Raw genomic sequence first — 27,183 nt, forward strand, 5'->3', positions numbered from 1 at the left:
AAATAGTGTTGCTCTGTGTTTATCGGCTGTTGAGGACACTGAACGGTTCCCTGAAAGCACAACGAGGAGACCGTCAGAGTGAATGTACCATGATGACAGAGTAGGAAAAGAGCCACTGACAGGTGTACAATGTGACACAGACAGATAAAGAAGCTCTTTCCATGAACACATCATGATGACCATGACCATGGGTTTTCTTTCAGTTAAGAAAATATATCTTCATATCTTTTCATGGCAATAAGATGGACAACAAACCAAACCCAAAAAAAAGACAGCTTATTCCTTAGAAAACTCTGAGCACTGGAAATACATGGATTTGTACAACCATTTTATTGAATTCCTAGAGTATATTCTGACCCAACTGGGATGTTGGTAACCATGCTGTGTTTTGCTGTAGTGGGAATACATGAAGGAGACCAACACGATGGTGCAAGCTGCTAGCTTTTCAACCACCGAACCAACCACAGCAACCACAGCACATGCACTGCAGAGCCATCCCAGAACCACCAATCACATTGCTGAGGAGTCACGGGTCACAGAGGGGTCAATGCCAAGCCAGTGCCCATACACAACCATGGACATAGACACGCAGTGTTAAGCGAAGGGATGGTCTCTCTCATAAAAATGTATACACACACGCTCATACACTCAATCACACAATCTTGCGCTCGAGCGCACACACACACATTTACACATTGCTATATACACACAGACGCCACAACAAACACAGACGCACGCACACACACAGAGACACACACAAAACATACAGATGCACATACAGTGTGTCCACAGTGCTTACGTTCCATAGTGGCCCGAGAGGCCTGGCAGTGCAGTGCAGTAGCACACTGTGAGCCATGAGGATCAACGGCTCTAAACTTTTGATCTGTGTCAAATAGGAGATAGAGAGCCACTGTTACAAAATGGCTGCCGTTCGCTATGAGCAAGATATCAATTTGACCAATTGAATACATCAGTTTATATACCAACTGTTACGTCATATTTACAACAGTATGGAGTCAGCATTATGGTCGTCTAGTGGTTGTGAAACCCACCCGTAGCATGTTGGCTGGACTACATCAGTGACCTTCACCTTCTCTGTGATTTAAAGCCAACTGTAGTTCACAGACTATTGGTTAAGGTGGTTGTATTTGAATGGTGTGTTGTTGTGCAGAAATGTGTGCTCTGGGCAGGGAAGAATATAATGTACTCTCTGGTACAATGGTGCTGTGACCCGGGTCACATAGTAAGGCTTGGTTGGTAACACCACCAGCGTTTGTCATACATCCAGCAACTCAACCATTTGTCCTTTGGTTTGATAGAAAGGTTGTATTATCGACACCCAAGACACCAGGGCTGTGTTCATTAGGCTCTAAACTGAAGAAAACTTACTGAAAGAGGGACATTTTTGTTTTGCGTTGCAATCATTAAAAAGGAGTAGAAGGAGAAGTAGTATTAGTAGTAGCAGTAACAATATTAGAGGTAGTAACAGTAGTAGTAGCAGTAGCAGTAACAGTCTTAATACAAGCAGCAGTATTATTATTATTATAATTATAATAGCAGTAATAACATTAGTAGTAGTAGCAGTAGTAGTAGTAACAGTAGTATTAGTAGCAGTAGTAGTAGTAACAGTAGTGAAAGTAGTAACAGTAGTAGTAGTAACAGTAGTAGTAGTAACAGTAGTAGTAGTAGTAGTAGTAGTAACAGTAGTAGCAGTAGTAGTAGTAACAGTAGTAGTAGTAGCAGTAGTAGTAGCAGTAGTAGTAACAGTAGTGAAAGTAGTAACAGTAGTAGTAGTAACAGTAGTATTAACAGTAGTAGTAGTAGTAACAGTAGTAGTAGTAGTAGTAGTAGTAGTAACAGCAGTAGTAGTAGTAGTAACAGTAGTGAAAGTAGTAACAGTAGTGAATGTAGTAACAGTAGTAAACATAGTAGTAGTAGTAACAGTAGTAACAGTAGTAGTAACAGTAGTAGTAACAGTAGTAGTAACAGTAGTAGTAGTAGTAACAGTAGTAACAGTAGTAGTAGTAACAGTAGTAGTAGTAACAGTAGTAGTAGTAGTAGTAGTAGTAGTAGTAGTAGTAGTAGTAGTAGTGGTAGTAGTAACAGAAGTAGTAGTAGTAGTAGTAACAGTAGTAGTAGTAACAGTAGTAGTAGTAGTAGTAGTAGTAGTAGTAGTAGTAGTAGTGGTAGTAGTAACAGAAGTAGTAGTAGTAGTAGTAACAGTAGTAACAGTAGTAGTAGTAGTAGTAGTAGTAGTAGTAGTAGTAGTGGTAGTAGTAACATAAGTAGTAGTAGTAGTAGTAACACTAGTAGTAGTAGTAGTAGTAGTAGTAGTAACAGTAGTAGTAGTAGTAGTAGTAACAGTAGTAGTAGTAGTAGTAGTAACAGTAGTAACAGTAGTAGTAGTAACAGTAGTAGTAGTAGTAACAGTAGTAGTAGTAGTAACAGTAGTAACAGTAGTAGCAGTAACAGTAGTAACAGTAGTAACAGTAGTAGTAGTAGTAGTAACAGTAGTAGCAGCAGTAGTAGTAGTAACAGTAGTAGTAGTAACAGTAGTAGCAGTAGTAGTAGTAGCAGTAGTAGTAGTAACAGTAGTAGTAGTAACAGTAGTAACATTAGTAACAGTAGTAGTAGTAATAGTAGTAACAGTAGTAGTAGTAGTAGTAACAGTAGTAACAGTAGTAGTAGTAGTAACAGTAGTAGTAGTAACAGTAGTAGCAGTAACAGTAGTAGTAGTAACAGTAGTAGCAGTAGTAGTAGTAACAGTAGTAGTAGTAACATTAGTAACAGTAGTAGTAGTAACAGTAGTAACAGTAGTAGTAGTAACAGTAGTAACAGTAGTAGTAGTAGTAACAGTAGTAGTAGTAGTAGTAGTAACATTAGTAACAGTAGTAGTAGTAATAGTAGTAACAATAGTAGTAGTAGTAGTAACAGTAGTAACAGTAGTAGTAGTAGTAACAGTAGTAGTAGTAACAGTAGTAACAGTAGTAGTAGTAGCAGTAGTAGTACTAACAGTAGTAGCAGTAGTAGTAGTAACAGTAGTAGTAGTAGTAGTACCAGAAGTAGTAGTAACAGTAGTAGTAGTAGTAACAGTAGCAACAGTAGTAACAGTAGTAGTAGTAACAGTAGTAACAGTAGTAGTAGTAACAGTAGTAGTAGTAACAGTAGTAGTAGTAACAGTAGTAACAGTAGTAACAGTAGTAGTAGTAACAGTAGTAGCAGTAGTAGTAACAGTAGTAACAGTAGTAGTAGTAACAATAGTAACAGTAGTAGTAGTAACAGTAGTAACAGTAGCAGCAGTAACAGTAGTAGTAGTAACAGTAACAGTAGCAGTAGTAACAGTAGTAGTAGTAGTAGTAGTAACAGTAGTAGTAGTAACAGTAGTAACAGTAGTAGTAGTAGTAGTAACAGTGGTAGTAGTAACAGTAACAGTAGTAACAGTAGTAGTAACAGTAGTAGTAGTAGTAGTAACAGTAGTAGTAGTAACAGTAGTAGTAGTAACAGTAGTAGTAGTAGTAACAGTAGTAACAGTAGTAGTAGTAACAGTAGTAACAGTAGTAGTAGTAGTAGTAGTAACAGTAGTAGTAGTAACAGTAGTAGTAGTAACAGTAGTAGTAGCAGTAGTAACAGTAGTAGTAGTAGTAGTAACAGTAGTAGTAGTAACAGTAGTAACAGTAGTAGTAGTAGTAGTAACAGTGGTAGTAGTAACAGTAACAGTAGTAGTAACAGTAGTAACTGTAGTAGTAGTAACAGTAGTAACAGTAGTAGTAGTAACAGTAGTAACAGTAGTAGTAGTAGTAACAGTAGTAGAAGTAGGCCTAATAGTAGTGCCAGTTACTGTTGGTGGGTTCTACAACCCTGCCGCATTTCATTAAATTTGACAAATCGGAAATGGACATTATGGACCTCGGTGGAGCGGTCATCTTGGAACGCAATGACTATTCCTTCAGAAACTGTCTGTAGAGGTTGTTTTCTGAAATCTGTCTTCACCTACTGATTACTAAAACAACATACTGCGTACTAATCATACTACATACGATTTTCAACATACTGTTTAGTATAGATGTGCTAGTACCGGTGCTAGGACCCATAATTGAAGCTGCATCGGATTTTCGAGGTCCTAGCACAAGACCAGAGCCCACAATGTTCTGTTTAGTCTTCAAATACTTGAATGTTCTGAGAGATATGAGGAAACAAAGGTTTTATAACAAGGGAGATGTAGATTCCCACAACAGTATCTGCTAGGCGTTATTCCTTGTGGTTGAAACCGGCGAGCCAGAGCAGTTTGTCGAGCTTGTGACGAAGTCACACTCCTTAATTTGTGAAGACACGGCCACCGACAATGTTAACAATGCATCCCATGACATGTTCCTATGCAGTTAAAACTTGATTTACATGATACATCTGTAGTTTATAAGTAATGACTTAGTGGCGGCCAGCATGCAGGCTCTTTCAACATGATGGCAAATTCAGCACTCTGATTGGTGTGTGCCCACACCCATACAAGATGCTTCTTTCTATCAGAGGCATGTGCACAGAGAAAATGAAACACAAAAAAATGGAAAGGGTTAAAAATGTTTATATTCTGAGAGATGAGCAAACAAAGGTTTATATTCTGAGAGATGAGGAAACAAAGGTTTATATTCTGAGAGATGAGGAAACAAAGGTTTATATTCTGAGAGATGAGCAAACAAAGGTTTATATTCTGAGAGATGAGGAAACAAAGGTTTATATTCTGAGAGATGAGGAAACAAAGGTTTATATTCTGAGAGATGAGGAAACAAAGGTTTATATTCTGAGAGATGAGGAAACAAAGGTTTATATTCTGAGAGATGAGGAAACAAAGGTTTATATTCTGAGAGATGAGGAAACAAAGGTTTATATTCTGAGAGATGAGGAAACAAAGGTTTATATTCTGAGAGATGAAGAAACAAAGGTTAAATAAAAAGACAGCGCTAGATTACTAAAATATAAAGCAGCTGTATCTTCTGATTGCTGATTTGTAAAACAGAGAAGTCGACTACGACTTCATACGCTCTAAGATTGTCTAATTTAAGTGGTCAAACTTCCAGAGTTGAGAGAAAATGTTGGAAGTCTGGGAGTTTTAATAAATGGCACATTTGTTGAAGATATCCCATTAAAGTGGACAAGGTTTTTCAAGAGGACAAAAAGCTTAATAGTTCAAATAGTTATCAAAAAGTTGTAAATAAGCACACTGGTCAGGTTGGTAAGTTTGAATGACGTTTCTAGCTTAATTGGTGTATGAAAAATAGCCTTCCAAAGAATAAGAAAAAGTCTGAAATAATTGATACAATATTTAAGATCCACTCCGGGATGATGTTTCCCCTAGGTAAAGGTCTAGGATCAGCATCCCCTACCCCAATCCTAAAATTTGCCATTTAATGGGGAAAATGCTAAACTGACCCAAGATTAGCGTCTCGGGGCAACTTCCTCCTACACCGTGAGAAAGCAAGGTGAGTGTGATACAGAACTTTGGCCAGGTGTTAGGCCTACAGGTAAGGGGGAACGCACAGAAGAGGAGAAAGAGAGGGAAGAGGAAGAGAAAAAAAGAGGGAAGAGGAGGAGAAAGAGGGAAAAGGAGGAGAAGAAGAGGAGAGGGAGAAGGTTGAGAAAAAGAAGGAAAAGGTTGAGAAAGAGATGGAAAAGGGGGAGAAAGAGATGGAAAAGGGGGAGAAAGAGATGGAAAAGAAGGAGAGAGGGAAGAGGAGGAGAAAGAGGTGGAAAAGGAGGAGAAAGAGATGGAAAAGGAGGAGAAAGATGGAAAAGGAGGAGAAAGAAGAGAAGAGAGAAGGAAGAGGAGGAGAAAGAGATGGAAGAGGAGGAGAAAGAGATGGAAGAGGAGAAAGAGATGGAAAAGGAGGAGAAAGGAGGAGAGAGGGAAGAGGAGGAGAAAGAGGTGGAAAAGGAGGAGAAAGAGATGGAAAAGGAGGTGAAAGAGATGGAAAAGGGGGAGAAAGAGATGGAAAAGGGGGAGAAAGAGGGAAGAGGAGGAGAAAGAGATGGAAAAGGAGAAGGAAGAGGAGGAGAAAGAGATGGAAGAGGCGGAGAAAGAGATGGAAAAGGAGGTGAAAGATGGAAAAGGAGGAGAAAGAGATGGAAAAGGAGGTGAAAGAGGAGGAAAAGGAGAAGGAAGAGGAGAAAGAGATGGAAAAGGAGGAGAAAGAGATGGAAAAGGAGGAGAAAGAGGAGAAGAGAGAAGGAGAAAGAGATGGAAGAGGAGGAGAAAGAGATGGAAAAGGAGGAGAAAGAGGAGAAGAGAGAAGGAGAAAGAGATGGAAGAGGAGGAGAAAGAGATGGAAAAGGAGGAGAAAGGAGGAGAGAGGGAAGAGGAGGAGAAAGAGATGGAAAAGTTTGAGAAAGATGGAAGAGGAGGAGAAAGAGATGGAAGAGGAGGAGAAAGAGATGGAAAAGGAGGAGAAAGGAGGAGAGAGGGAAGAGGAGGAGAAAGAGATGGAAAAGTTTGAGAAAGATGGAAAAGGAGGAGAAAGAGATGGAAAATGAGGAGAAAGAGATGGAAAAGGAGGAGAAAGGGAAGAGGAGGAGTAAAAAAGGGAACAACAGGAGGAGAGCGACTCTCCATCACCAGTTCCCACCTTCAAGTCTAGATACTCCAGGTCCTTCTTCAGTTGCATGTAAGTATCGTCAACCTTCAGGGTGGAGTGGAGAGAAAGAAGTGTCAAGCAAAGCTTTATGGCATTCCAGTATGGAAGTGTACAGAATGATGACAGCTATACGCTTCCATAATAGTGATCTAACTGTATAGTCCATAATATTTGCTCTAATGAATCATTGATAATAATACATTGGATTTACACTGAGTGTACAAAACATTAGGAACACTTGCTCTTTCCATGACAGACTGACCAGGTGAATCGAGGTGAACACTATGATCCCTTATTGAAGTCACTTGTTAAATCCACTTCAATCAGTGTAGATGAAGACATGGATAATGTGTGTGTGCCATTCAGTGGGTGAGTGGGCAAGACAAAATATTTAAGCGCCTTTGAACAGTGTATGGTAGTAGGTGTCTAAAGAACTGGAACACTGCTGGGTTTTTCCACGCTCAACAGTTTCCCGTATGTAACAATGGTCCACCCAAAGTGACACAACTGTAGGAAGCATTGGAGTCAACATGGACCAGCATCCCTGTGGAATGCTTGAGACACCTTGTCGAGTCCATGCCCCAATGAATTGAATCTGTTCTGGGGGCAAAAGGGGAAGATGTTCCTAATGTTTTGTACAGTGTATATAGCGCTATTCAATAACATCAAACCTACCATAATGGGTTATAGAATGCATAATAATGATTTGTACGTTCTTCTATAATCATTCATAGTGGGTTATAGAATGCATAATAATGATTTGTACGTTCTTCTATAATCATTCATAGTGGGTTATAGAATGCATAATAATGATTTGTACGTTCTTCTATAATCATTCATAGTGGGTTATAGAATGCATAATAATGATTTGTACGTTCTTCTATAATCATTCATAGTGGGTTATAGAATGCATAATAATGATTTGTACGTTCTTCTATAATCATTCATAGTGGGTTAATAGAATGCATAATAATGATTTGTACGTTCTTCTATAATCATTCATAGTGGGTTATAGAATGCATAATAATGATTTGTACGTTCTTCTATAATCATTCACAGTGGGTTATAGAATGCATAATAATGATTTGTACGTTTTTCTATAATCATTCGTAGTGGATTATGAATTATGGGTGAGATGATCGTAAGCCTATTTTCAAGAATAGGCTATTGGATAATCGTCAACTGTGAGGCGTGTTATAAGAGGAGTAAAACATTAAATTGTGAAAAAGTCAAACAAAACCCTAATGTCATCCAACGCACTCACACACACCCACACACACACACTCACACACTCTCACACACACTCTCACACACACTCTCACACACACTCTCACACACACTCTCACACACACTCTCACACACACTCTCACACACACTCTCACACACTCTCACACACTCTCACACACACTCACACACACTCACACACACTCACACACACTCACACACACTCACACACACTCACACACTCACACACTCACACACTCACACACTCACACACACTTCATCCATGAGCTTCTCTATGTTATGCCACCTGAGACGCAAGACGTGCAAATAAGAAATGGAAGCTACAAGCAGCAGCTCCAACATCACAAGCCCAAATACGTCTCCTAGCAACATCTCAGCCACACACTTCTAAAACACAAAAACATTTGCGAGAGACATCAAAGCCCAGGCAGATAAAAAAATGTTTTAACTGCACCTAAAGCCAACCAGACCAGGATGACAGTATGGAAGCTAACTAGCACAACATGCTAACACACAGTACACAGCTACATGAGAGCCTAGCTGGGAGTACAAAAACCATATGTTGCCATGGCCTTATAGAAAGACACTATGGGTGGCAGCCAACCAGGTCACACAAATAGCCATGCGCCCAGGTTGAGCTCACATCAGTGGGGTAAAGAAGGCCAGGTGTACTGGGGGCCCCCACCTGGCTGCTGCTGCCGCGGCCCATGGGGCCTGGGGGGCCTAGTAAGGACCCCAGAGAAGAAGGGCCGGAGGAGAAGAGGGGGTTGTTGTTGTTGGGGCGGAGGTGGGGGCCAGAGGGGCTGTAGTTGAAGTGCTGCATCTGGGTTACCGTGTGGTGGCGCGCGGAGGCCATCTTTGCCTGATGCCTCCGGAGCTGAATGAGCAGGAGGGTGAGTTCCTCCGGCTGCGTGTGTAATAGCAGTGTGTCCCACGGGGGTCAGAGGGAGGGAGTGGCGGAGTTAATATCCCAATGCAGATAGACTGCCCAACGCAGATTGACTGCCCAACAGTTAGCCAAGATACTCAGAGCTGTATAGAATACAGTTAGGTTCAACTGCTCGGTCCTGTTAGCACCAAACGTTCCATGATAATTACATTTAGGGTTGGCACAATTTCAGAATAATAGTGTAATCGTCAATTATCGACAGTAACCATGAACCCCCCCCCAAAAAAGAATAGCTTTCATACATTCAGTGTAGAAAGGGTGGGAATTCAACTTCCTTTTCAAGTAGATCTAGTTTACCCAATAGCAGTTTCAAATTTTTACATGAAGAGGTTAAAGCTGTGTTGCATTCATTAGGTATTTTGTATGCATTATAATAAATTATAAGCTCAAAATATTTGTTGGCAAAAATGACAATAACTGTGGTCATTTGCATGGCAATTAATTACTACCCCAAATTCCATAATCGCCACAGCCCTAATTACATTCCAACTTTGCAATCTTACTGGAGACCTCACAGAAGTCAAACAAATTGTAGTGGAGACATCTTACCAGTTTTGCAGGCAGTGTTATGTTGGCTAGAAAAGTGATATAGCTAACTAACTAGCTAAGTTGTTTCACCCCACAGTTAGCCAAGTTTGCTAGCTAAAGTTATTAACAGTAAGTTAGCCACCGCTCCTACACTCTTCTGCTAGCTACAGTAACAATTTTGTGTCACTAACACGTCTTAAAAAAATAATAAAGTGTCTCCGGCTGTGTTTAAATTTGACCGATAAGGACGCAGTCCACTTTCCAAGTGTATTGCCTTGGAACTATTGATGCCGACACGGAGGCCATTCAAATATCTCTATCTACATCTGAAAACTGTTTGAACCAGAATGTTGCTGGTTCACGTCCCATAGCTGTCCTAGTAAAGAAGTACTGTAAGTAAGTTAACCCGATGGCAAGGTGTCCACGTTATTCAAGAAACACTCGATCCCCGACTTCATGTTATTATCTAACACAACATGTTTGGGTTGTGACTGGGTGTGTGAGGCCGTACCGTCTTCCCGTGAAGGCTGGGCGCGCTGACCGTGTGTGTGATGTAGCAGGAGGGAGGGATGGACCGTCTGTCGATGGTGGCAGCCTGGTGAACACACACACACACACACACACACACACACACACACACTGCAGTTAAACAGTCCATTAAGCTGCCGTTATTACACCTGCATAATACTGTCAGAAAAATGACAAACCTGTCATTATACAAATTCTTACGTTGAGCAGCTGAGACTTGGCTCTCCGGGGGGACCCAGCCACAGGCACATCCAGCGCGGGCCTCTCTCCCAGGGGCATTACTACCACCCGGTCAGCAGGCGTATGGGGCCTCCGCGGGGGGGACAGGGCCCTGGAGCCCCGTGGGGGTCCCAGTGGGGGGATGTCAGAGGGATCAGGGGGTACCAACACACAGCGGGGCACCTCGGAGCTGGGCTGTGGGGCTGGGACCGTGGAGGGGGGCCGGTGCCCGAAGGGGTAGTCCGGGGAAGGTGTGTAGAGGGGGGCGGTGGGGCTGCCGTGGCGGAACTGGTGGCGCTGCTGCCACTCATACAGCTGCCATACGGTGCCAGGCCCACCGATGCCACCCCCGTCCCTGGCACCGGTACCCTGGGAGTTCGGGGGTCCGAGGCGGAAGTGGCTAAGGCGGTCCTGGGCGTATTTGTACTCCCCGTGGCGTGCAGCCGTCGGGGGACTGTGGCGTGGGGTCTTTGGTAGTGTCTGGTAGGCTTCCAGGCCGATGAACGTGGGCTGGGTCGGAGGGGTGTGGCGGGGCAGGGTGCTCCCTCTAGAGGGGGTACTAAAGGATGGAGAACAGGTCAGAGGTCAGACGGGCAAGATGGTGAACTTTGTGTCATCGTGTTGCTGATCTACATTTTTCTGGCTTAGCAGAGTCTGAGTACAGTAGTGAAACTAAGTGTTATGAAGCTTTGACTGACACATGTTTGCATTATTCCCAGAGCACCACTAGAGGGAGATGTTGGCCCTGGCTGTATACACCCCATAACCTTTATGTCCATGACGCACATAAATCAACCAAACCTAAACACCCAACATTATCTAGTAAAATGATTTTGCGTGCGTGCGTGTGCCTGCATGTGTGTATGAAAGTATTTGCTTGAATGCACCACAACATTTGTGAGTGTGCTGTGTAGGGTAGGCCAATGATAAACACTCATGAGTGGTGGTGTGACGTGAACCGTGACCTTTACCCTTTGTGCTCGACCCTCTGCACCTTGACCCAGTGTTCCACCTGCTCCAGGGCACTCCGCCTCTGCACCTGCCTGTGAGTATCCATCACCTGGGGGGGCAGGGTGGCCCTCTGGTACGTCCCCGTCCCCATCCCGTTGGGCTCCAGGGTGGGTGTCCCGTTCCTCAGACAGGCCCCGGGGGGTAGGGTTGAGGCGGTGTACGACGGGGCGCGCATTTGCGCCCTGGAGGAGGGCGCAGATGTAGTTGAGGAGGCTGAGTATGGTGGAAGGGGAGAGAGACTGCTAGGAGGGATGGCGTCCGTTTCGATTTCCATGTTCCCACCACCAAGGACAATTTCTGAAGCAATGGGATTGGGAGTGTCGTTCCAGAAGCTACAGTGCTGCTCGGTTTCTCGGTGGATGTCAGCCGGTTGGAGGACCACCCCATCGCTATGGAGGTGGAGGTCGACTGGGGGATGGGGGGCGTTCTCAGTGTAGTTGTTGACGTGGTTGGTTTGTGGTACTGCCTGGCGCTCTGACAACCTGGGCATTTCCGATACCTCCGATGTTTCCGAAGGTCTAGGAAGAGAACGAGAGAGCGAAGTTTTAGTTTGGCTCTCGACTCATAGCAACAACACAATTATTGCCATTGTATCAGGACAGTGTAACTAGGGTTTGCACAACTCCAGTAACTTTCCCAAAACTCCTGGTTTGGAGGATAACTGTACAACCCTAGTAAGAACATTGATTCTATCTCCACATGTTTCATACCTCTAACCTCTCACAGGAGTTCTGTTTAGAGCCCAACTGATATATCGGTTCACCAATATTGGCCTTTTACTGCGGACAATAATTCCACCAATAACCAACATTCAATAAATAACATGAAAAAAGGCAATCTCATGCTGATCTGAATACTTGCTGTCATTATAGTCACAATGTATGAAATCAACAATTGAAGCATAGTTATTGGACAATTGCTCTTTTGGATGGCAAATCATGATTACACTTTTTCATTTCCCTGCTGTAAAACAGTATATCGGCAGATATATCAGTATTGGTAAGTTTTGTCTCCCAAAAAACGAAATTGGTATCGGACCCAAAAAAAACTATACGGTCAGGCTCAAGTTATGTTAGATCTAACTTTCAGTAGTTCACTAGAGAGTCATTATTTGATCACTTCATATCTCCAATGACAACCAAGTGCAGTGTTAACATTAGCGTAGCATTTCAAATCAAATCACATTTATTTATATAGCCCTTCGTACATCAGCTGATATCTCAAAGTGCTGTACAGAAACCCAGCCTAAAACCCCAAACAGCAAGCAATGCAGGTGTAGAAGCACGGTGGCTAGGAAAAACTCCCTAGAAAGGCCAAAACCTAGGAAGAAACCTAGAGAGGAACCAGGCTATGTGGGGTGGCCAGTCCTCTTCTGGCTGTGCCGGGTGGAGATTATAACAGAACATGGCCAAGATGTTCAAATGTTCATAGGATGGCATTTAGCCCTGATTGACACTAACATGAATGAAGGGCCCATCAAAGTAGGATACAGGGCCCTAGCCTCCCGGCTACAGGGAAAACCAGGCAAATCCCCCCATCTAGAGGAGAAAAAAAACGGGGCTACTTAGCATTAGCATATTAGTGTGGCCTAGCCTGGGTCTCTCACGCTCGCTAAACTGACAGCCACTTGTGCTAAGGCAAACAGCTCAGCGTGGCTAAAGGACTGGCGGGGAATGAGCAGTCATATTTGCGCTGATAGACACAATAATTTCCCTCCACTGACACATGAATAATAGATATGAGCCTCTCATTAATCAAATACAGCGTTCCAGGATGGCTCATCAAATACAGTGCTCCAGGATGGCTCATCAAATACAGAGCTCCAGGATGGCTCATCAAATACAGTGCTCCAGGATGGCTCATCAAATTCAGTGCTCCAGGATGGCTCATCAAATACAGTGCTCCAGGATGGCTCATCAAATACATCGCTAGACTAGACTAGACAGAGATACCCTACCCTAGACAGAGATACTGTACCCTACCCTAGACATAGATACTCTAGCCTAGACTAGACAGTGATACCTAGCCTAGACTAGACAGAGATACTCTAGCCTAGACAGAGATACCCTACCCTAGACTAGACAGAGATACCTAGACTAGACAGAAATAGAGTGCCTTGCGAAAGTATTCGGCCCCCTTGAACTTTGCGACCTTTTGCCACATTTCAGGCTTCAAACATAAAGATATAAAACTGTATTTTTTTTGTGAAGAATCAACAACAAGTGGGACACAATCATGAAGTGGAACGACATTTATTGGATATTTCAAACTTTTTTAACAAATCAAAAACTGACAAATTGGCCGTGCAAAATTATTCAGCCCCCTTAAGTTAATACTTTGTAGCGCCACCTTTTGCTGCGATTACAGCTGTAAGTCGCTTGGGGTATGTCTCTATCAGTTTTGCACATCGAGAGACTGACATTTTTTCCCATTCCTGCTTGTAAAACAGCTCGAGCTCAGTGAGGTTGGATGGAGAGCATTTGTGAACAGCAGTTTTCAGTTCTTTCCACAGATTCTCGATTGGATTCAGGTCTGGACTTTGACTTGGCCATTCTAACACCTGGATATGTATATTTTTGAACCATTCCATTGTAGATTTTGCTTTATGTTTTGGATCATTGTCTTGTTGGAAGACAAATCTCCGTCCCAGTCTCAGGTCTTTTGCAGACTCCATCAGGTTTTCTTCCAGAATGGTCCTGTATTTGGCTCCATCCATCTTCCCATCAATTTTAACCATCTTCCCTGTCCCTGCTGAAGAAAAGCAGGCCCAAACCATGATGCTGCCACCACCATGTTTGACAGTGGGGATGGTGTGTTCAGTGTGATGGGCTGTGTTGCTTTTACGCCAAACATAACGTTTTGCATTGTTGCCAAAAAGTTCAATTTTGGTTTCATCTGATCAGAGCACCTTCTTCCACATGTTTGGTGTGTCTCCCAGGTGGCTTGTGGCAAACTTTAAACAACACTTTTTATGGATATCTTTAAGAAATGGCTTTCTTCTTGCCACTCTTCCATAAAGGCCAGATTTGTGCAATATACGACTGATTGTTGTCCTATGGACAGAGTCTCCCACCTCAGCTGTAGATCTCTGCAGTTCATCCAGAGTGATCATGGGCCTCTTGGCTGCATCTCTGATCAGTCTTCTCCTTGTATGAGCTGAAAGTTTAGAGGGACGGCCAGGTCTTGGTAGATTTGCAGTGGTCTGATACTCCTTCCATTTCAATATTATCGCTTGCACAGTGCTCCTTGGGATGTTTAAAGCTTGGGAAATCTTTTTGTATCCAAATCCGGCTTTAAACTTCTTCACAACAGTATCTCGGACCTGCCTGGTGTGTTCCTTGTTCTTCATGATGCTCTCTGCGCTTTTAACGGACCTCTGAGACTACCACAGTGCAGGTGCATTTATACGGAGACTTGATTACACACAGGTGGATTGTATTTATCATCATTAGTCATTTAGGTCAACATTGGATCATTCAGAGATCCTCACTGAACTTCTGGAGAGAGTTTGCTGCACTGAAAGTAAAGGGGCTGAATAATTTTGCACGCCCAATTTTTCAGTTTTTGATTTGTTAAAAAAGTTTGAAATATCGTTCCACTTCATGATTGTGTCCCACTTGTTGTTGATTCTTCACAAAAAAATAGTTTTATATCTTTATGTTTGAAGCCTGAAATGTGGCAAAAGGTCGCAAAGTTCAAGGGGGCCGAATACTTTCGCAAGGTACTGTACCTAGACTAGACAGAGATACCATAGCCTAGACTAGACAGAGATACCCTAGCCTAGACAGAGATACCTAGCCTAGACTAGACAGAGAAACTCTAGCCTAGACTAGACAGAGAAACTCTAGACTAGACAGAGATACTCTAGCCTAGACTAGACATATATACTCTAGCCTAGACTAGACAGATATACTCTAGCCTAGACTAGACAGAGATACCTAGACTAGACAGAGATACCTAGACTAGACAGAGATACCTAGACTAGACAGAGATACCTAGACTAGACAGAGATACTCTAGCCTAGACTAGACAGAGATACTCTAGCCTAGACTAGACAGAGATACTCTAGCCTAGACTAGACAGAGATACTCTAGCCTAGACTAGACAGAGATACTCTAGCCTAGACTAGACAGAGATACTCTAGCCTAGACTAGACAGAGATACTCTAGCCTAGCCTAGACAGAGATACTCTAGCCTAGCCTAGACAGAGATACTCTAGCCTAGACTAGACAGAGATACTCTAGCCTAGACTAGACAGAAATACTCTAGCCTAGACTAGACAGAGATACTCTAGCCTAGACTAGACAGAGATACTCTAGCCTAGACTAGACAGAGATACTCTAGCCTAGACTAGACAGAGATACTCTAGCCTAGACTAGACAGAGATACTCTAGCCTAGACTAGACAGAGATACTCTAGCCTAGACTAGACAGTGATACCTAGACTAGACTAGACAGAGATACCTAGCCTAGACTAGACAGAGATACCTAGACTAGACTAGACAGAGACACCTAGACTAGACTAGACAGAGACACCTAGACTAGACTAGACAGAGATACCTAGACTAGACTAGACAGAGATACCTAGACTAGACTAGACAGAGACACTCTAGCCTAGACTAGACAGAGATACCTAGACTAGACAGAGACACCTAGACTAGACAGAGATACCGTACCCTAGACTAGACAGAGATACCTAGACTAGACAAGACAGAAATACCTAGACTAGACAAGACAGAAATACCTAGACTAGACAAGACACAAATACCTAGACTAGACAAGACACAAATACCTAGACTAGACAGAAATACCTAGACTAGACAGAGATACCATAGCCTAGACAGAGATACTCTAGCCTAGACTAGACAGATATACTCTAGCCTAGACTAGACAGAGATACCTAGACTAGACTAGACAGAGACACTCTAGCCTAGACTAGACAGAGATACCTAGACTAGACAGAGACACCTAGACTAGACAGAGATACCGTACCCTAGACTAGACAGAGATACCTAGACTAGACAAGACAGAAATACCTAGACTAGACAAGACAGAAATACCTAGACTAGACAAGACACAAATACCTAGACTAGACAAGACACAAATACCTAGACTAGACAGAAATACCTAGACTAGACAGAGATACCATAGCCTAGACAGATATACTCTAGCCTAGACAGAGATACCTAGACTAGACAGAGATACCTAGACTAGACAGAGATACCTAGACTAGACAGAGATACCTAGACTAGACAGAGATACCTAGACTAGACAGGGATACCTAGACTAGACTAGAAAGAGATACCTAGACTAGACTAGAAAGAGATACCTAGACTAGACTAGAAAGAGATACCTAGACTAGACTAGAAAGAGATACCTAGACTAGACTAGAAAGAGATACCTATACTAGACAAGACAGAGATACCTAGACTAGACAAGACAGAGATACCTAGACTAGACAAGACAGAGATACCTAGACTAGACAGTGATACCTAGACTAGACTAGACAGAGATACCTAGACTAGACAAGACAGAGATACCTAGACTAGACAGAGATACCTAGACTAGACTAGAGATACCTAGGCTAGACGTGACACCGTAGCCTAGACGAGACAGAGATACCTAGACTAGACAGTGATACCTAGACTAGACAGAGATACCTACACTAGACGAGACAGAGATACCATAGACTAGACGAGACAAAGATACCATAGACTAGACGAGACAAAGATACCCTAGACTAGATGGAGATACCCTAGCCTAGCCTAGACAGAGATACCCTAGCCTAGACAGAGATACCTAGACTAGACAGAGATACCTAGACTAGACTAGATAGAGATACCCTAGACTAGAATTCTTTCCAATGTGTCAAGTAATTATATTTTTGTTTTCTCATTATTTGGTTGGGTCCAATTGCTGTCCTGAGGCTCTGTTTGTGGACCAGATTGCTTAGGGGACTCTTCTCAAGGTGCATCTCTTCGTGATGGCTTTGTTACGGAAAGTTTGGAAATGGCTTCTTTTTAGGCGGTTGTAGAATTTAACGTCTCTTTTCTGGATTTTGAAAATTAGCGGGTCTAGGCCTAATGCTCTGAATGCATTATATGGTGTTTTACGTTGTACACAGAGGATATTTCTGCAGAATTCAACATGCGGGGTCTCAATTTGCAGGCTGTCTGTCTGTCTGGCTCTCTCTCTCCAGCAGAGAGACAGAGCTGCAATCTCTTGGGCTCTGTGTGGGTGTTTGTTTGTGTACCAATGCAATTTGTGAGCATGGTGAATGCACTCTCTGCTGCAAAGGCATACACACGCATCGACACTCACAATCAATGAGACTGACAGACTGGCAAACAAATGTGTCTCTCTTTCCCCAGACAGACATATTCAGAGAGACACGGAGTTAAGAATTGCCACGCACGCACCAGTCTCTCACTCACTCACTCACTCATAAAAGTGCAAATTCCCAGGCAGCGTACCTCTTGGCTCCATGGTGAACTTTCCCCTAGGTACAGATCTAGAGATCAGCTTCCCTTCCCCAGATATTAACCTTAACCATTGGTGGGCATTATGCTAAACTGACCCAGGATCTAGGCCAGGGCCACTTTAACGACAACTACCTCTTGAGGCTGGCGGTGTGGTTCTGCATCAGCGCCGCCTGGTTCATGGCCTTCACCCAGCCGTTCATGTCTTCTTGTGTGTCGGCGCTGAAGAAGTAGGTCCGCATGCCGCTGTGCTCCGCCTGCGAGCCAATCACAGAGCTCCGGTTGTAAATATATGAGCGCATGCCTGTGTGGCTGGCCTGTGGGAGAGGAGAGAGGGAGGGTCAGAGTAAGGAAGAGTGATGGATGTGTGATCAGGCCAAATGGGTAGATAGCAGGGTTGGGGTCAGTTGAGTTTTGCCTACTATTTTTTCAATTCATGAACTGAATTGAGAACTGAATTGACCCCAACCCTGGTAGAGATGGATAAAGAAGTGTTGAACAATTAAAAGAGACAGGGACATTAACCAATGTCTGCCCATGGAGACACAAACGCGTTCAAGTCAGCCAATAGAGAGAAAGAGAGACGTCAGCATCAGCCAATACAAACACAAACATATCCGTGTTGGCCAATATAGAAACTGAGATACTATAAGGACCAGCCAATAGACATAGAGACAAGAGGCCAGCCAATTGAGAATGGAGAAAGAGAGAGACATCCAGACTGACCAATGGACAAAGAGCAGCATGAGTGACATAACAAAATAATATCAAGGTCCAATCCAACCCACAACAGAGGACACTGTAAGCCAATCAACAAGAAGTAAGCCTAGAAAGAGCCATTGTGACATGGCCATACCAACATGCTGCTGAATTGTTTGTACTTCTGTTTATACATGCTGGTCTTTATGGCTTGTTCTGATTCTCCACACGTTTCCTAAAGTGTGCACTTGAAGACTTCCCATCATGGATTTAACAATGGTGGGGAAACCACATACAGTCAACGTTTCCACCAATCCAATGTGTTTAAAATCCATGACAGGGAGTATGCAAGTGCACACTTTAGGAGAAGGATGGCAAATCAGGACTCCAATCAGTCCACATCCCTATGGCTGAGTTCCAATTCTCTAAGCCTTCATCCAGAAGTGTGCACTTGTTCACTCCCCCTCATGTATTTACAAGCATTGGATTGGTGCAAGCATAGTTGGGAGGGAGTTTCTACCATATTCTACCAGTCTGTTCCTTTTAAATACATGAGGGGGGAGTAGACCAGTCTAGTGAGGGGGGAGTAGACCAGTCTAGTGAGGGGAGAGTAGACCAGTCTAGTGAGGGGAGAGTAGACCAGTCTAGTGAGGGGAGAGTAGACCAGTCTAGTGAGGGGAGAGTAGACCAGTCTAGTGAGGGGGGAGTAGACCAGTCTAGTGAGGGGAGAGTAGACCAGTCTAGTGAGGGGAGAGTAGACCAGTCTAGTGAGGGGAGAGTAGACCAGTCTAGTGAGGGGAGAGTAGACCAGTCTAGTGAGGGGAGAGTAGACCAGTCTAGTGAGGGGAGAGTAGACCAGTCTAGTGAGGGGGGAGTAGACCAGTCTAGTGAGGGGGGAGTAGACCAGTCTAGTGAGGGGAGAGTAGACCAGTCTAGTGAGGGGAGAGTAGACCAGTCTAGTGAGGGGAGAGTAGACCAGTCTAGTGAGGGGAGAGTAGACCAGTCTAGTGAGGGGGGAGTAGACCAGTCTAGTGAGGGGGGAGTAGACCAGTCTAGTGAGGGGGGAGTAGACCAGTCTAGTGAGGGGGGAGTAGACCAGTCTAGTGAGGGGGGAGTAGACCAGTCTAGTGAGGGGGGAGTAGACCAGTCTAGTGAGGGGGGAGTAGACCAGTCTAGTGAGGGGGGAGTAGACCAGTCTAGTGAGGGGGGAGTAGACCAGTCTAGTGAGGGGGGAATAGACCAGTCTAGTGAGGGGGGAATAGACCAGTCTAGTGAGGGGGGAGTAGACCAGTCTAGTGAGGGGAGAGTAGACCAGTCTAGTGAGGGGAGAGTAGACCAGTCTAGTGAGGGGAGAGTAGACCAGTCTAGTGAGGGGAGAGTAGACCAGTCTAGTGAGGGGGGAGTAGACCAGTCTAGTGAGGGGGGAGTAGACCAGTCTAGTGAGGGGGGAGTAGACCAGTCTAGTGAGGGGAGAGTAGACCAGTCTAGTGAGGGGAGAGTAGACCAGTCTAGTGAGGGGAGAGTAGACCAGTCTAGTGAGGGGGGAGTAGACCAGTCTAGTGAGGGGAGAGTAGACGAGTGCACACTTTGGAAGATAAAGCCCTTTGGGGGTCAACTCTGTCTTGTTGTCTATGGAGAAGCAAATCTTCTGAGCTGAGAGGGTTTTAGTTAGAAGATGGCCATCACTGCAAAAGGCAATTAGTGAGGCAATCACTCATGTACTCACCATTATGTAGCAAATACGAGCCAATCTATCTGGGGTGTATTCACAAGGATTCAATTGGAGGCTAATGGGCTGAAATGGGGAGGGACCAACCTACATTTGTCCAATAAGTAACACTTGTTTTTTAGTTAATCAGTTGCAAAACATTTTGCCTCGGATCCAACGTTCGTCCTTTAGTCCAGGGCTCTTCAACTCTGACCCTATGAGTGCCGGAGCCTGCTGGGTTTCTGTTCTACCTGATAATTAACCCTATGAGGGCCGGAGCCTGCTGGGTTTCTGTTCTACCTGATAATTAACATACCTTAAGGGAACATTTCGGCATTTCGTGTATGATCAGTGAGAAAGTCCATATTGCAAATGTACGGTCCCTTACCCGACGTCCGAAATCGTTTGTAAAATTCGCGGTCGGCGTCGGGACGTGCGGTAGGGCCGGACCTACCGGGAAGTCGTCGAATGAACTTTGTCGGACTTTCGGTTCCCGTTTAAAAAAAAAAACAAGTTTCGGACCGTTTTTCCGCCGTCCCGGACACTCCCACCAGATGGCATACGGAATCATATGGCAATTTGGCAAAACATCACGAATCGCGACGGGGCCTTATCTCAAAAACTGAAAATATTTCGAAGCCGAAACTTGGCGAGCGTAGGGTTGGCGTAACGGGCAGTTGGCCCCGAACGGGATGGCGTCTAGGCCTCGACGGTTTTTGAGCTACGGCCATTTTTCTGGGATTAAAGGCTTAAAATGGAAGTAGAGAAATTATTTTTCCACTTCGGGTCAAAGCCAAGGAGCCTCCGGTGTCAATAAAAAAAGAACCAGCCATTTATCTATCGTCATTTAAGAGAAACGGAACAATGGCAAATTGGTGATGGTCACAAATAGGCTTTTTTTTTTTTCAACGGTTACAGATCCAGTTGCAGGGTGTTCATACGAATCTTTTTAAAGTGTGCTGCGGAGCTCTGCGACATTTCTGTGATTTTCTATGATTTTCTGAAATAACACAATAACCGACCATTAGAATAGTAGGCCCAAAATGAAGCCTGCCCCACAATGTCATTTGCTTTTGAGTGACAGTGAGAGAACCGTTAGGGTGAGAAGAAAAATTCCACCACATGAATGTTCCTAAGGTCCTCCCGATCTCAACAAGCCTAACCTTGACCGTGTGGCATTAACCCTTCACAGTAAAACAGGGTTTTTTGATCTCACAGATTACAGTGTCATCTCTCCCCATAGGAATACATTGCCTGCACCCCTAATTTCAACCTGAGGCCTATGTGGGTTATGAATGCCGTATGAACCTGTCTTCGGTACCAGTCCATCAGGCCACTATGAGGTCTACCTGTGTCGATTCTAAGCTTCCTGGACCAACCGGAAGTGGTTAAAATGCCCCTAAAAGTGTTTACCCATACACTGCATGCAGTTTGATAGACATAGTGCATTCAACCCTGTGTAGATCAGTCAATTCTTAACGTAAGGACTTAAAACTCAGGATTCTGTAACAGCATACCCCAATGAGGATATGTGGTGACTTATAGCTTCCTGTGCCAACCGGAAGTGCCATAATTGGTGTCTCAGGGGCTGTTTCGAAGGGTTAAAAAATTCAGATCTGTCCAAAACTTCATATATGTGATTAGGCAACCCCCATGAACTGTAAATCAGTCATTTTTCCCAAAAAAAATCAAAGGAAAAAAAAATCGCACTAAAACACAACTTGGATGGAGGGACGTATTGGGGTGCGTAGAGACAGACAGTGGCCGCAATAGTTAGCTTTGTTCTAGCTAAAAAAGAACGGTCGGACCTAGAGTTCCGAAACTTTAGAAACCTGTTCTAGACCTCCGGGCCATGGTGCGTGGCGAGTTACGTGGCTCTAGACGGTTCTCGGACCGAGAAACAGCCTCGTACATTCGCAATAACTTCAATTCATTTTTGCATCACGAAAATGACGACGTTTAGAAAAGTCTCAGAGACGCAAGGCTAGGTGCGTTGAAACCGGCTCGGCCCATAGAGACGGACCCCAAAGTTTCTGTCCGATAGCTCGTTCAAGGACCCCGTAGCAAGGCATGGAAATAAGTGGATTTTCAGCACCAATTAGGGTTTTTCTCGGACACCAAATGACCTATCGAGCCGAAACTCGGGATTCGGGGTCGCCTCACATAGGACTTCGCATAATGTCCGAACTGGACCCGCAGCTAGAACGTAACTATGTGTTTTACCTTTTTATTATGTTTTAAACTAGAGGCGCTGTGAATTATGGGACTGCTCTGACATATATGATAGTTGGCATCTAAATGAGTAGGAAAAAGTGGGTTTGGTGTCATAATGACATCTAATTGACTGATGGACACTGACTTGCTAGTTGACTTTTGTACATTTGCAATATGTTTAAACAGAGAGGGACCATCACCAAAATGGCATTCTGAAATCAACACAAAAAATGGCATCACCATAGTCTCCAGACTGTGCTGAGTTCAACGAGCTATCCCGCTTGACCGTAGCTCGCTCGGTCTAGGCGCAGCAACCATTAGAATATTAGGCCCAAAATGAAGCCTGCCCCACAATGTCATTTGCTTTTGAGTGACAGTGAGAGAACCGTTAGGGTGAGAAGAAAAATTCCACCATAGGAATGTTCCTAAGGTCCTCCCGATCTGAACAAGCCTAACCTTGACCGTGTGGCATTAACCCTTAACAGTAAAACAGTGTTTTTTGATCTCACAGATTACAGTGTCATCTCTCCCCATAGGAATACATAGCCTGCACCACAAAATTCAACCTGAGGCCTATGTGGGTTATGAATGCCGTATGAACCTGTCTTCGGTACCAGTCCATCAGGCCACTATGAGGTCTACCTGTGTTGATTCTAAGCTTCCTGGACCAACCGGAAGTGGTTCAAATCACCCTAAAAGTGTTTACCCATACATTGCATGCAGTTTGATAGACATAGTGCATTCAACCCTGTGTAGATCAGTCAATTCTTAACGTAAAGACTTAAAACTCGGGATTCTGTAAGTGGCCATGTCAATCAAGACATGTGGTGATTTATAGCTTCCTGTGCCAACCGGAAGTGCCATAATTGGTGTCTCAGGGGCTGTTTCGAAGGGTTAAAAAAGTCAGATCTGTCCAAAACTTCATATATGTGATTAGGCAACCCCCATGAACTGTAAATCAGTCATTTTTCCCCAAAAAAATCAAAGGAAAAAAAAATTGCACTAAAACACAACTTGGATGGAGGGACGTATTGGGGTGCGTAGAGACAGACAGTGGCCGCAATAGTTAGCTTTGTTGGAGCTAAAAAAGAACGGTCGGACCTAGAGTTCCGAAACTTTAGAAACCTGTTCTAGACCTCCGGGCCATGGTGCGTGGCGAGTTACGTGGCTCTAGACGGTTCTCGGACCGAGAAACAGCCTCGTACATTTGAAATAACTTCAATTCATTTTTGCATCACGAAAATGACGACATTTAGAAATGTCCCAGAGTCGCAAGACTAGGTGCATTGCGAACGTCTCGGCCCATATAGACAGACCCCAACGTTTCTGTCCGATAGCTCATTCAAGGACCCCGTAGCAAGTCATGGAAAATAGTGGATTTTCAGCACCAATTAGGGTTTTTCTCGGACACCAAATGACCTATCGAGCCGAAACTCGGGATTCGGGGTCGCCTCACATAGGACTTCACATAATGTCCGAACTGGACCCGCAGCTAGAACGTAACTATGTGTTTTACCTTTTTATTATGTTTTCAACTGAAGGCGCTGTGAATTATGGGACTGCTCTGACATATGTGATAGTTGGCTACTAAATGAGTAGGAAAAAGTGGGTTTGGTGTCAATTGATATCCATTTGGTGTCATAATGACATCTAATTGACTGATGGACACTGACTTGCTAGTTGACTTTTGTACATTTGCAATATGTTTAAACGGAGAGGGACCATCACCAAAATGGCATTCTGAAATCAACACAAAAAATGGCATCACCATAGTCTCCAGACTGTTCTGAGTTCAACGAGCTATCCCGCTTGACCGTAGCTCGCTCGGTCTAGGCGCAGCAACCATTAGAATAGAAGGCCCAAAATGAAGCCTGCACCACAATGTCATTTGCTTTTGAGTGACAGTGAGAGAACCGTTAGGGTGAGAAGAAAAATTCCACCACTTGAATGTTCCTAAGGTCCTCCCGATCTCAACAAGCCTAACCTTGACCGTGTGGCATTAACCCTTCACAGTAAAACAGGGTTTTTTGATCTCACAGATTACAGTGTCATCTCTCCCCATAGGAATACATTGCCTGCACCCCTAATTTCAACCTGAGGCCTATGTGGGTTATGAATGCCGTATGAACCTGTCTTCGGTACCAGTCCATCAGGCCACTATGAGGTCTACCTGTGTTGATTCTAAGCTTCCTGGACCAACCGGAAGTGGTTAAAATGCCCCTAAAAGTGTTTACCCATACAATGCATGCAGTTTGATAGACATAGTGCATTCAACCCTGTGTAGATCAGTCAATTCTTAACGTAAGGACTTAAAACTCAGGATTCTGTAACAGCATACCCCAATGAGGATATGTGTTGATTTATAACTTCCTGTGCCAACCGGAAGTGCCATAATTGGTGTCTCAGGGGCTGTTTCGAAGGGTTAAAAAAGTCTGATCTGTCCAAAACTTCATATGTGTGATTAGGCAACCCCCATGAACTGTAAATCAGTCATTTTTCCCAAAAAAAATCAAAGGAAAAAAAATTGCACTAAAACACAACTTGGATGGAGGGACGTATTGGGGTGCGTAGAGACAGACAGTGGCTCCAATAGTTAGCTTTGTTGGAGCTAAAAAAGAACCGTCGGACCTAGAGTTCCGAAACTTTAGAAACCTGTTCTAGACCTCCCGTAGATGGTGCGTGGTGAGTTACGTGGCTCTAGAAGGTTCTCGGACCGAGAAACAGCCTCGTACATTTGAAATAACTTCAATTCATTTTTGCATCACGAAAATGACGACATTTAGAAATGTCCCAGAGTCGCAAGACTAGGTGCATTGCGAACGTCTCGGCCCATATAGACAGACCCCAACGTTTCTGTCCGATATCTCATTCAAGGACCCCGTAGCAAGTCATGGAAAATAGTGGATTTTCAGCACCAATTAGGGTTTTTCTCGGACACCAAATGACCTATCGAGCCGAAACTTGGGATTCGGGGTCGCCTCAGCTAGGCCAACACATAACATAAGAAATGGACCCGCAGCTAGAACGTAACTACGTGTTTTATGGTTTTTTTATGGTTTGTACCGAAGGCGTTGTGAATTTTGGGCCAGCTCTGAAGTATGTAATAGTTGGCTACTAAACGAGTTGGAAAAAGTGGGTTTGGTGTCAGTTTGTATCAGTTTGGTGGTCAGAATGATATCTAATTGACTGATGGACTCTTGTCCACTTGACTCTTGTACATTTGCAATATGATTCTATAGTGAAAAAACATCACCAAAAGCGACATTCTGAAATCAACCCAAACGAGCGATTGAGATGACCCAGAATCACTGCAAAGCCATCCCGAGTTCATCGGGCCAGTCAATTTCACATTCCTGCAGGATTTTTATAGCATGACAAATTCGTGATGGTACCTGCCCATTAAAACATATTGCAAATGCACAGTGACTTTGAAAAAGTAAGAAACAAAAAAAAATACATCTAAAATTTTTTGAGCATGACAAATTCGTGATGGTACCTGCCCATTGAAACATATTCCAAATGCACAGTGACTTTGAAAAAGTAAGGAAACAAAAAAAATACATCTAAAAAATTTTGAGCATGACAAATTCGTGATGGTACCTGCCCATTGAAACATATTGCAAATGCACAGTGACTTTGAAAAAGTAAGGAAACATAAACAAATTCGATAAACAAATTCGTGATGGTACCTGCCCATTAAAACATATTCCAAATGCACAGTGACTTTGAAAAAGTAAGGAAACATAAACAAATTCGATAAACAAATTTGTGATGGTACCTGCCCATTAAAACATATTCCAAATGCACAGTGACTTTGAAAAAGTAAGAAACAAAAAAAAAAACATCTAAAAAATTTTGAGCATGACAAATTCGTGATGGTACCTGCCCATTGAAACATATTGCAAATGCACAGTGACTTTGAAAAAGTAAGGAAACATAAACAAATTCGATAAACAAATTCGTGATGGTACCTGCCCATTAAAACATATTCCAAATGCACAGTGACTTTGAAAAAGTAAGAAACAAAAAAAAATACATCTAAAAAATTTTGAGCATGACAAATTCGTGATGGTACCTGCCCATTGAAACATATTGCAAATGCACAGTGACTTTGAAAAAGTAAGGAAACATAAACAAATTCGATAAACAAATTCGTGATGGTACCTGCCCATTAAAACATATTCCAAATGCACAGTGACTTTGAAAAAGTAAGAAACAAAAAAAAATACATCTAAAAAATTTTGAGCATGACAAATTCGTGATGGTACCTGCCCATTGAAACATATTGCAAATGCACAGTGACTTTGAAAAAGTAAGGAAACATAAACAAATTCGATAAACAAATTCGTGATGGTACCTGCCCATTAAAACATATTCCAAATGCACAGTGACTTTGAAAAAGTAAGAAACAAAAAAAAAAACATCTAAAAAATTTTGAGCATGACAAATTCGTGATGGTACCTGCCCATTGAAACATATTGCAAATGCACAGTGACTTTGAAAAAGTAAGGAAACATAAACAAATTCGATAAACAAATTCGTGATGGTACCTGCCCATTAAAACATATTCCAAATGCACAGTGACTTTGAAAAAGTAAGAAACAAAAAAAAATACATCTAAAAAATTTTGAGCATGACAAATTCGTGATGGTACCTGCCCATTGAAACATATTGCAAATGCACAGTGACTTTGAAAAAGTAAGGAAACATAAACAAATTCGATAAACAAATTCGTGATGGTACCTGCCCATTAAAACATATTCCAAATGCACAGTGACTTTGAAAAAGTAAGAAACAAAAAAAAAAACATCTAAAAAATTTTGAGCATGACAAATTCGTGATGGTACCTGCCCATTGAAACATATTGCAAATGCACAGTGACTTTGAAAAAGTAAGGAAACATAAACAAATTCGATAAACAAATTCGTGATGGTACCTGCCCATTAAAACATATTCCAAATGCACAGTGACTTTGAAAAAG

The 27,183-nt window shown here is 43.2% G+C and overlaps 1 protein-coding gene across 15 annotated transcripts in view; it reads right to left on the reverse strand.

Annotated features, from left to right (window-relative positions):
• The window catches only part of LOC110521287 (pleckstrin homology domain-containing family A member 7), a 182,240-nt gene that overhangs the window by 23,701 nt on the left and 131,356 nt on the right, over positions 1–27,183 (reverse strand). For 5 of the 15 annotated variants that reach the window (XM_090231111.1, XM_090231116.1, XM_090231112.1 and 2 more), the window contains 6 exons: positions 17,717–17,898; positions 11,064–11,621; positions 10,075–10,651; positions 9,857–9,940; positions 8,554–8,775; positions 6,615–6,668 (listed from right to left, as the gene is read on the reverse strand). In XM_090231111.1, the coding sequence (XP_090087237.1) occupies positions 6,615–6,668; positions 8,554–8,775; positions 9,857–9,940; positions 10,075–10,651; positions 11,064–11,621; positions 17,717–17,898 (1,677 nt within the window). Of the gene's footprint in view, positions 1–606; positions 884–6,614; positions 6,669–8,553; positions 8,776–9,856; positions 9,941–10,074; positions 10,652–11,063; positions 11,622–17,716; positions 17,899–27,183 lie in introns of those variants that run through there. The other 10 variants (XM_021598745.3, XM_090231120.1, XM_090231115.1 and 7 more) reach the window with 5 other exon arrangements.

Source organism: Oncorhynchus mykiss, chromosome 4 (assembly GCF_057628025.1).
Source record: "Oncorhynchus mykiss isolate SJ-2025 chromosome 4, ASM5762802v1, whole genome shotgun sequence".
Taxonomy (NCBI): Eukaryota; Metazoa; Chordata; class Actinopteri; order Salmoniformes; family Salmonidae; genus Oncorhynchus; species Oncorhynchus mykiss.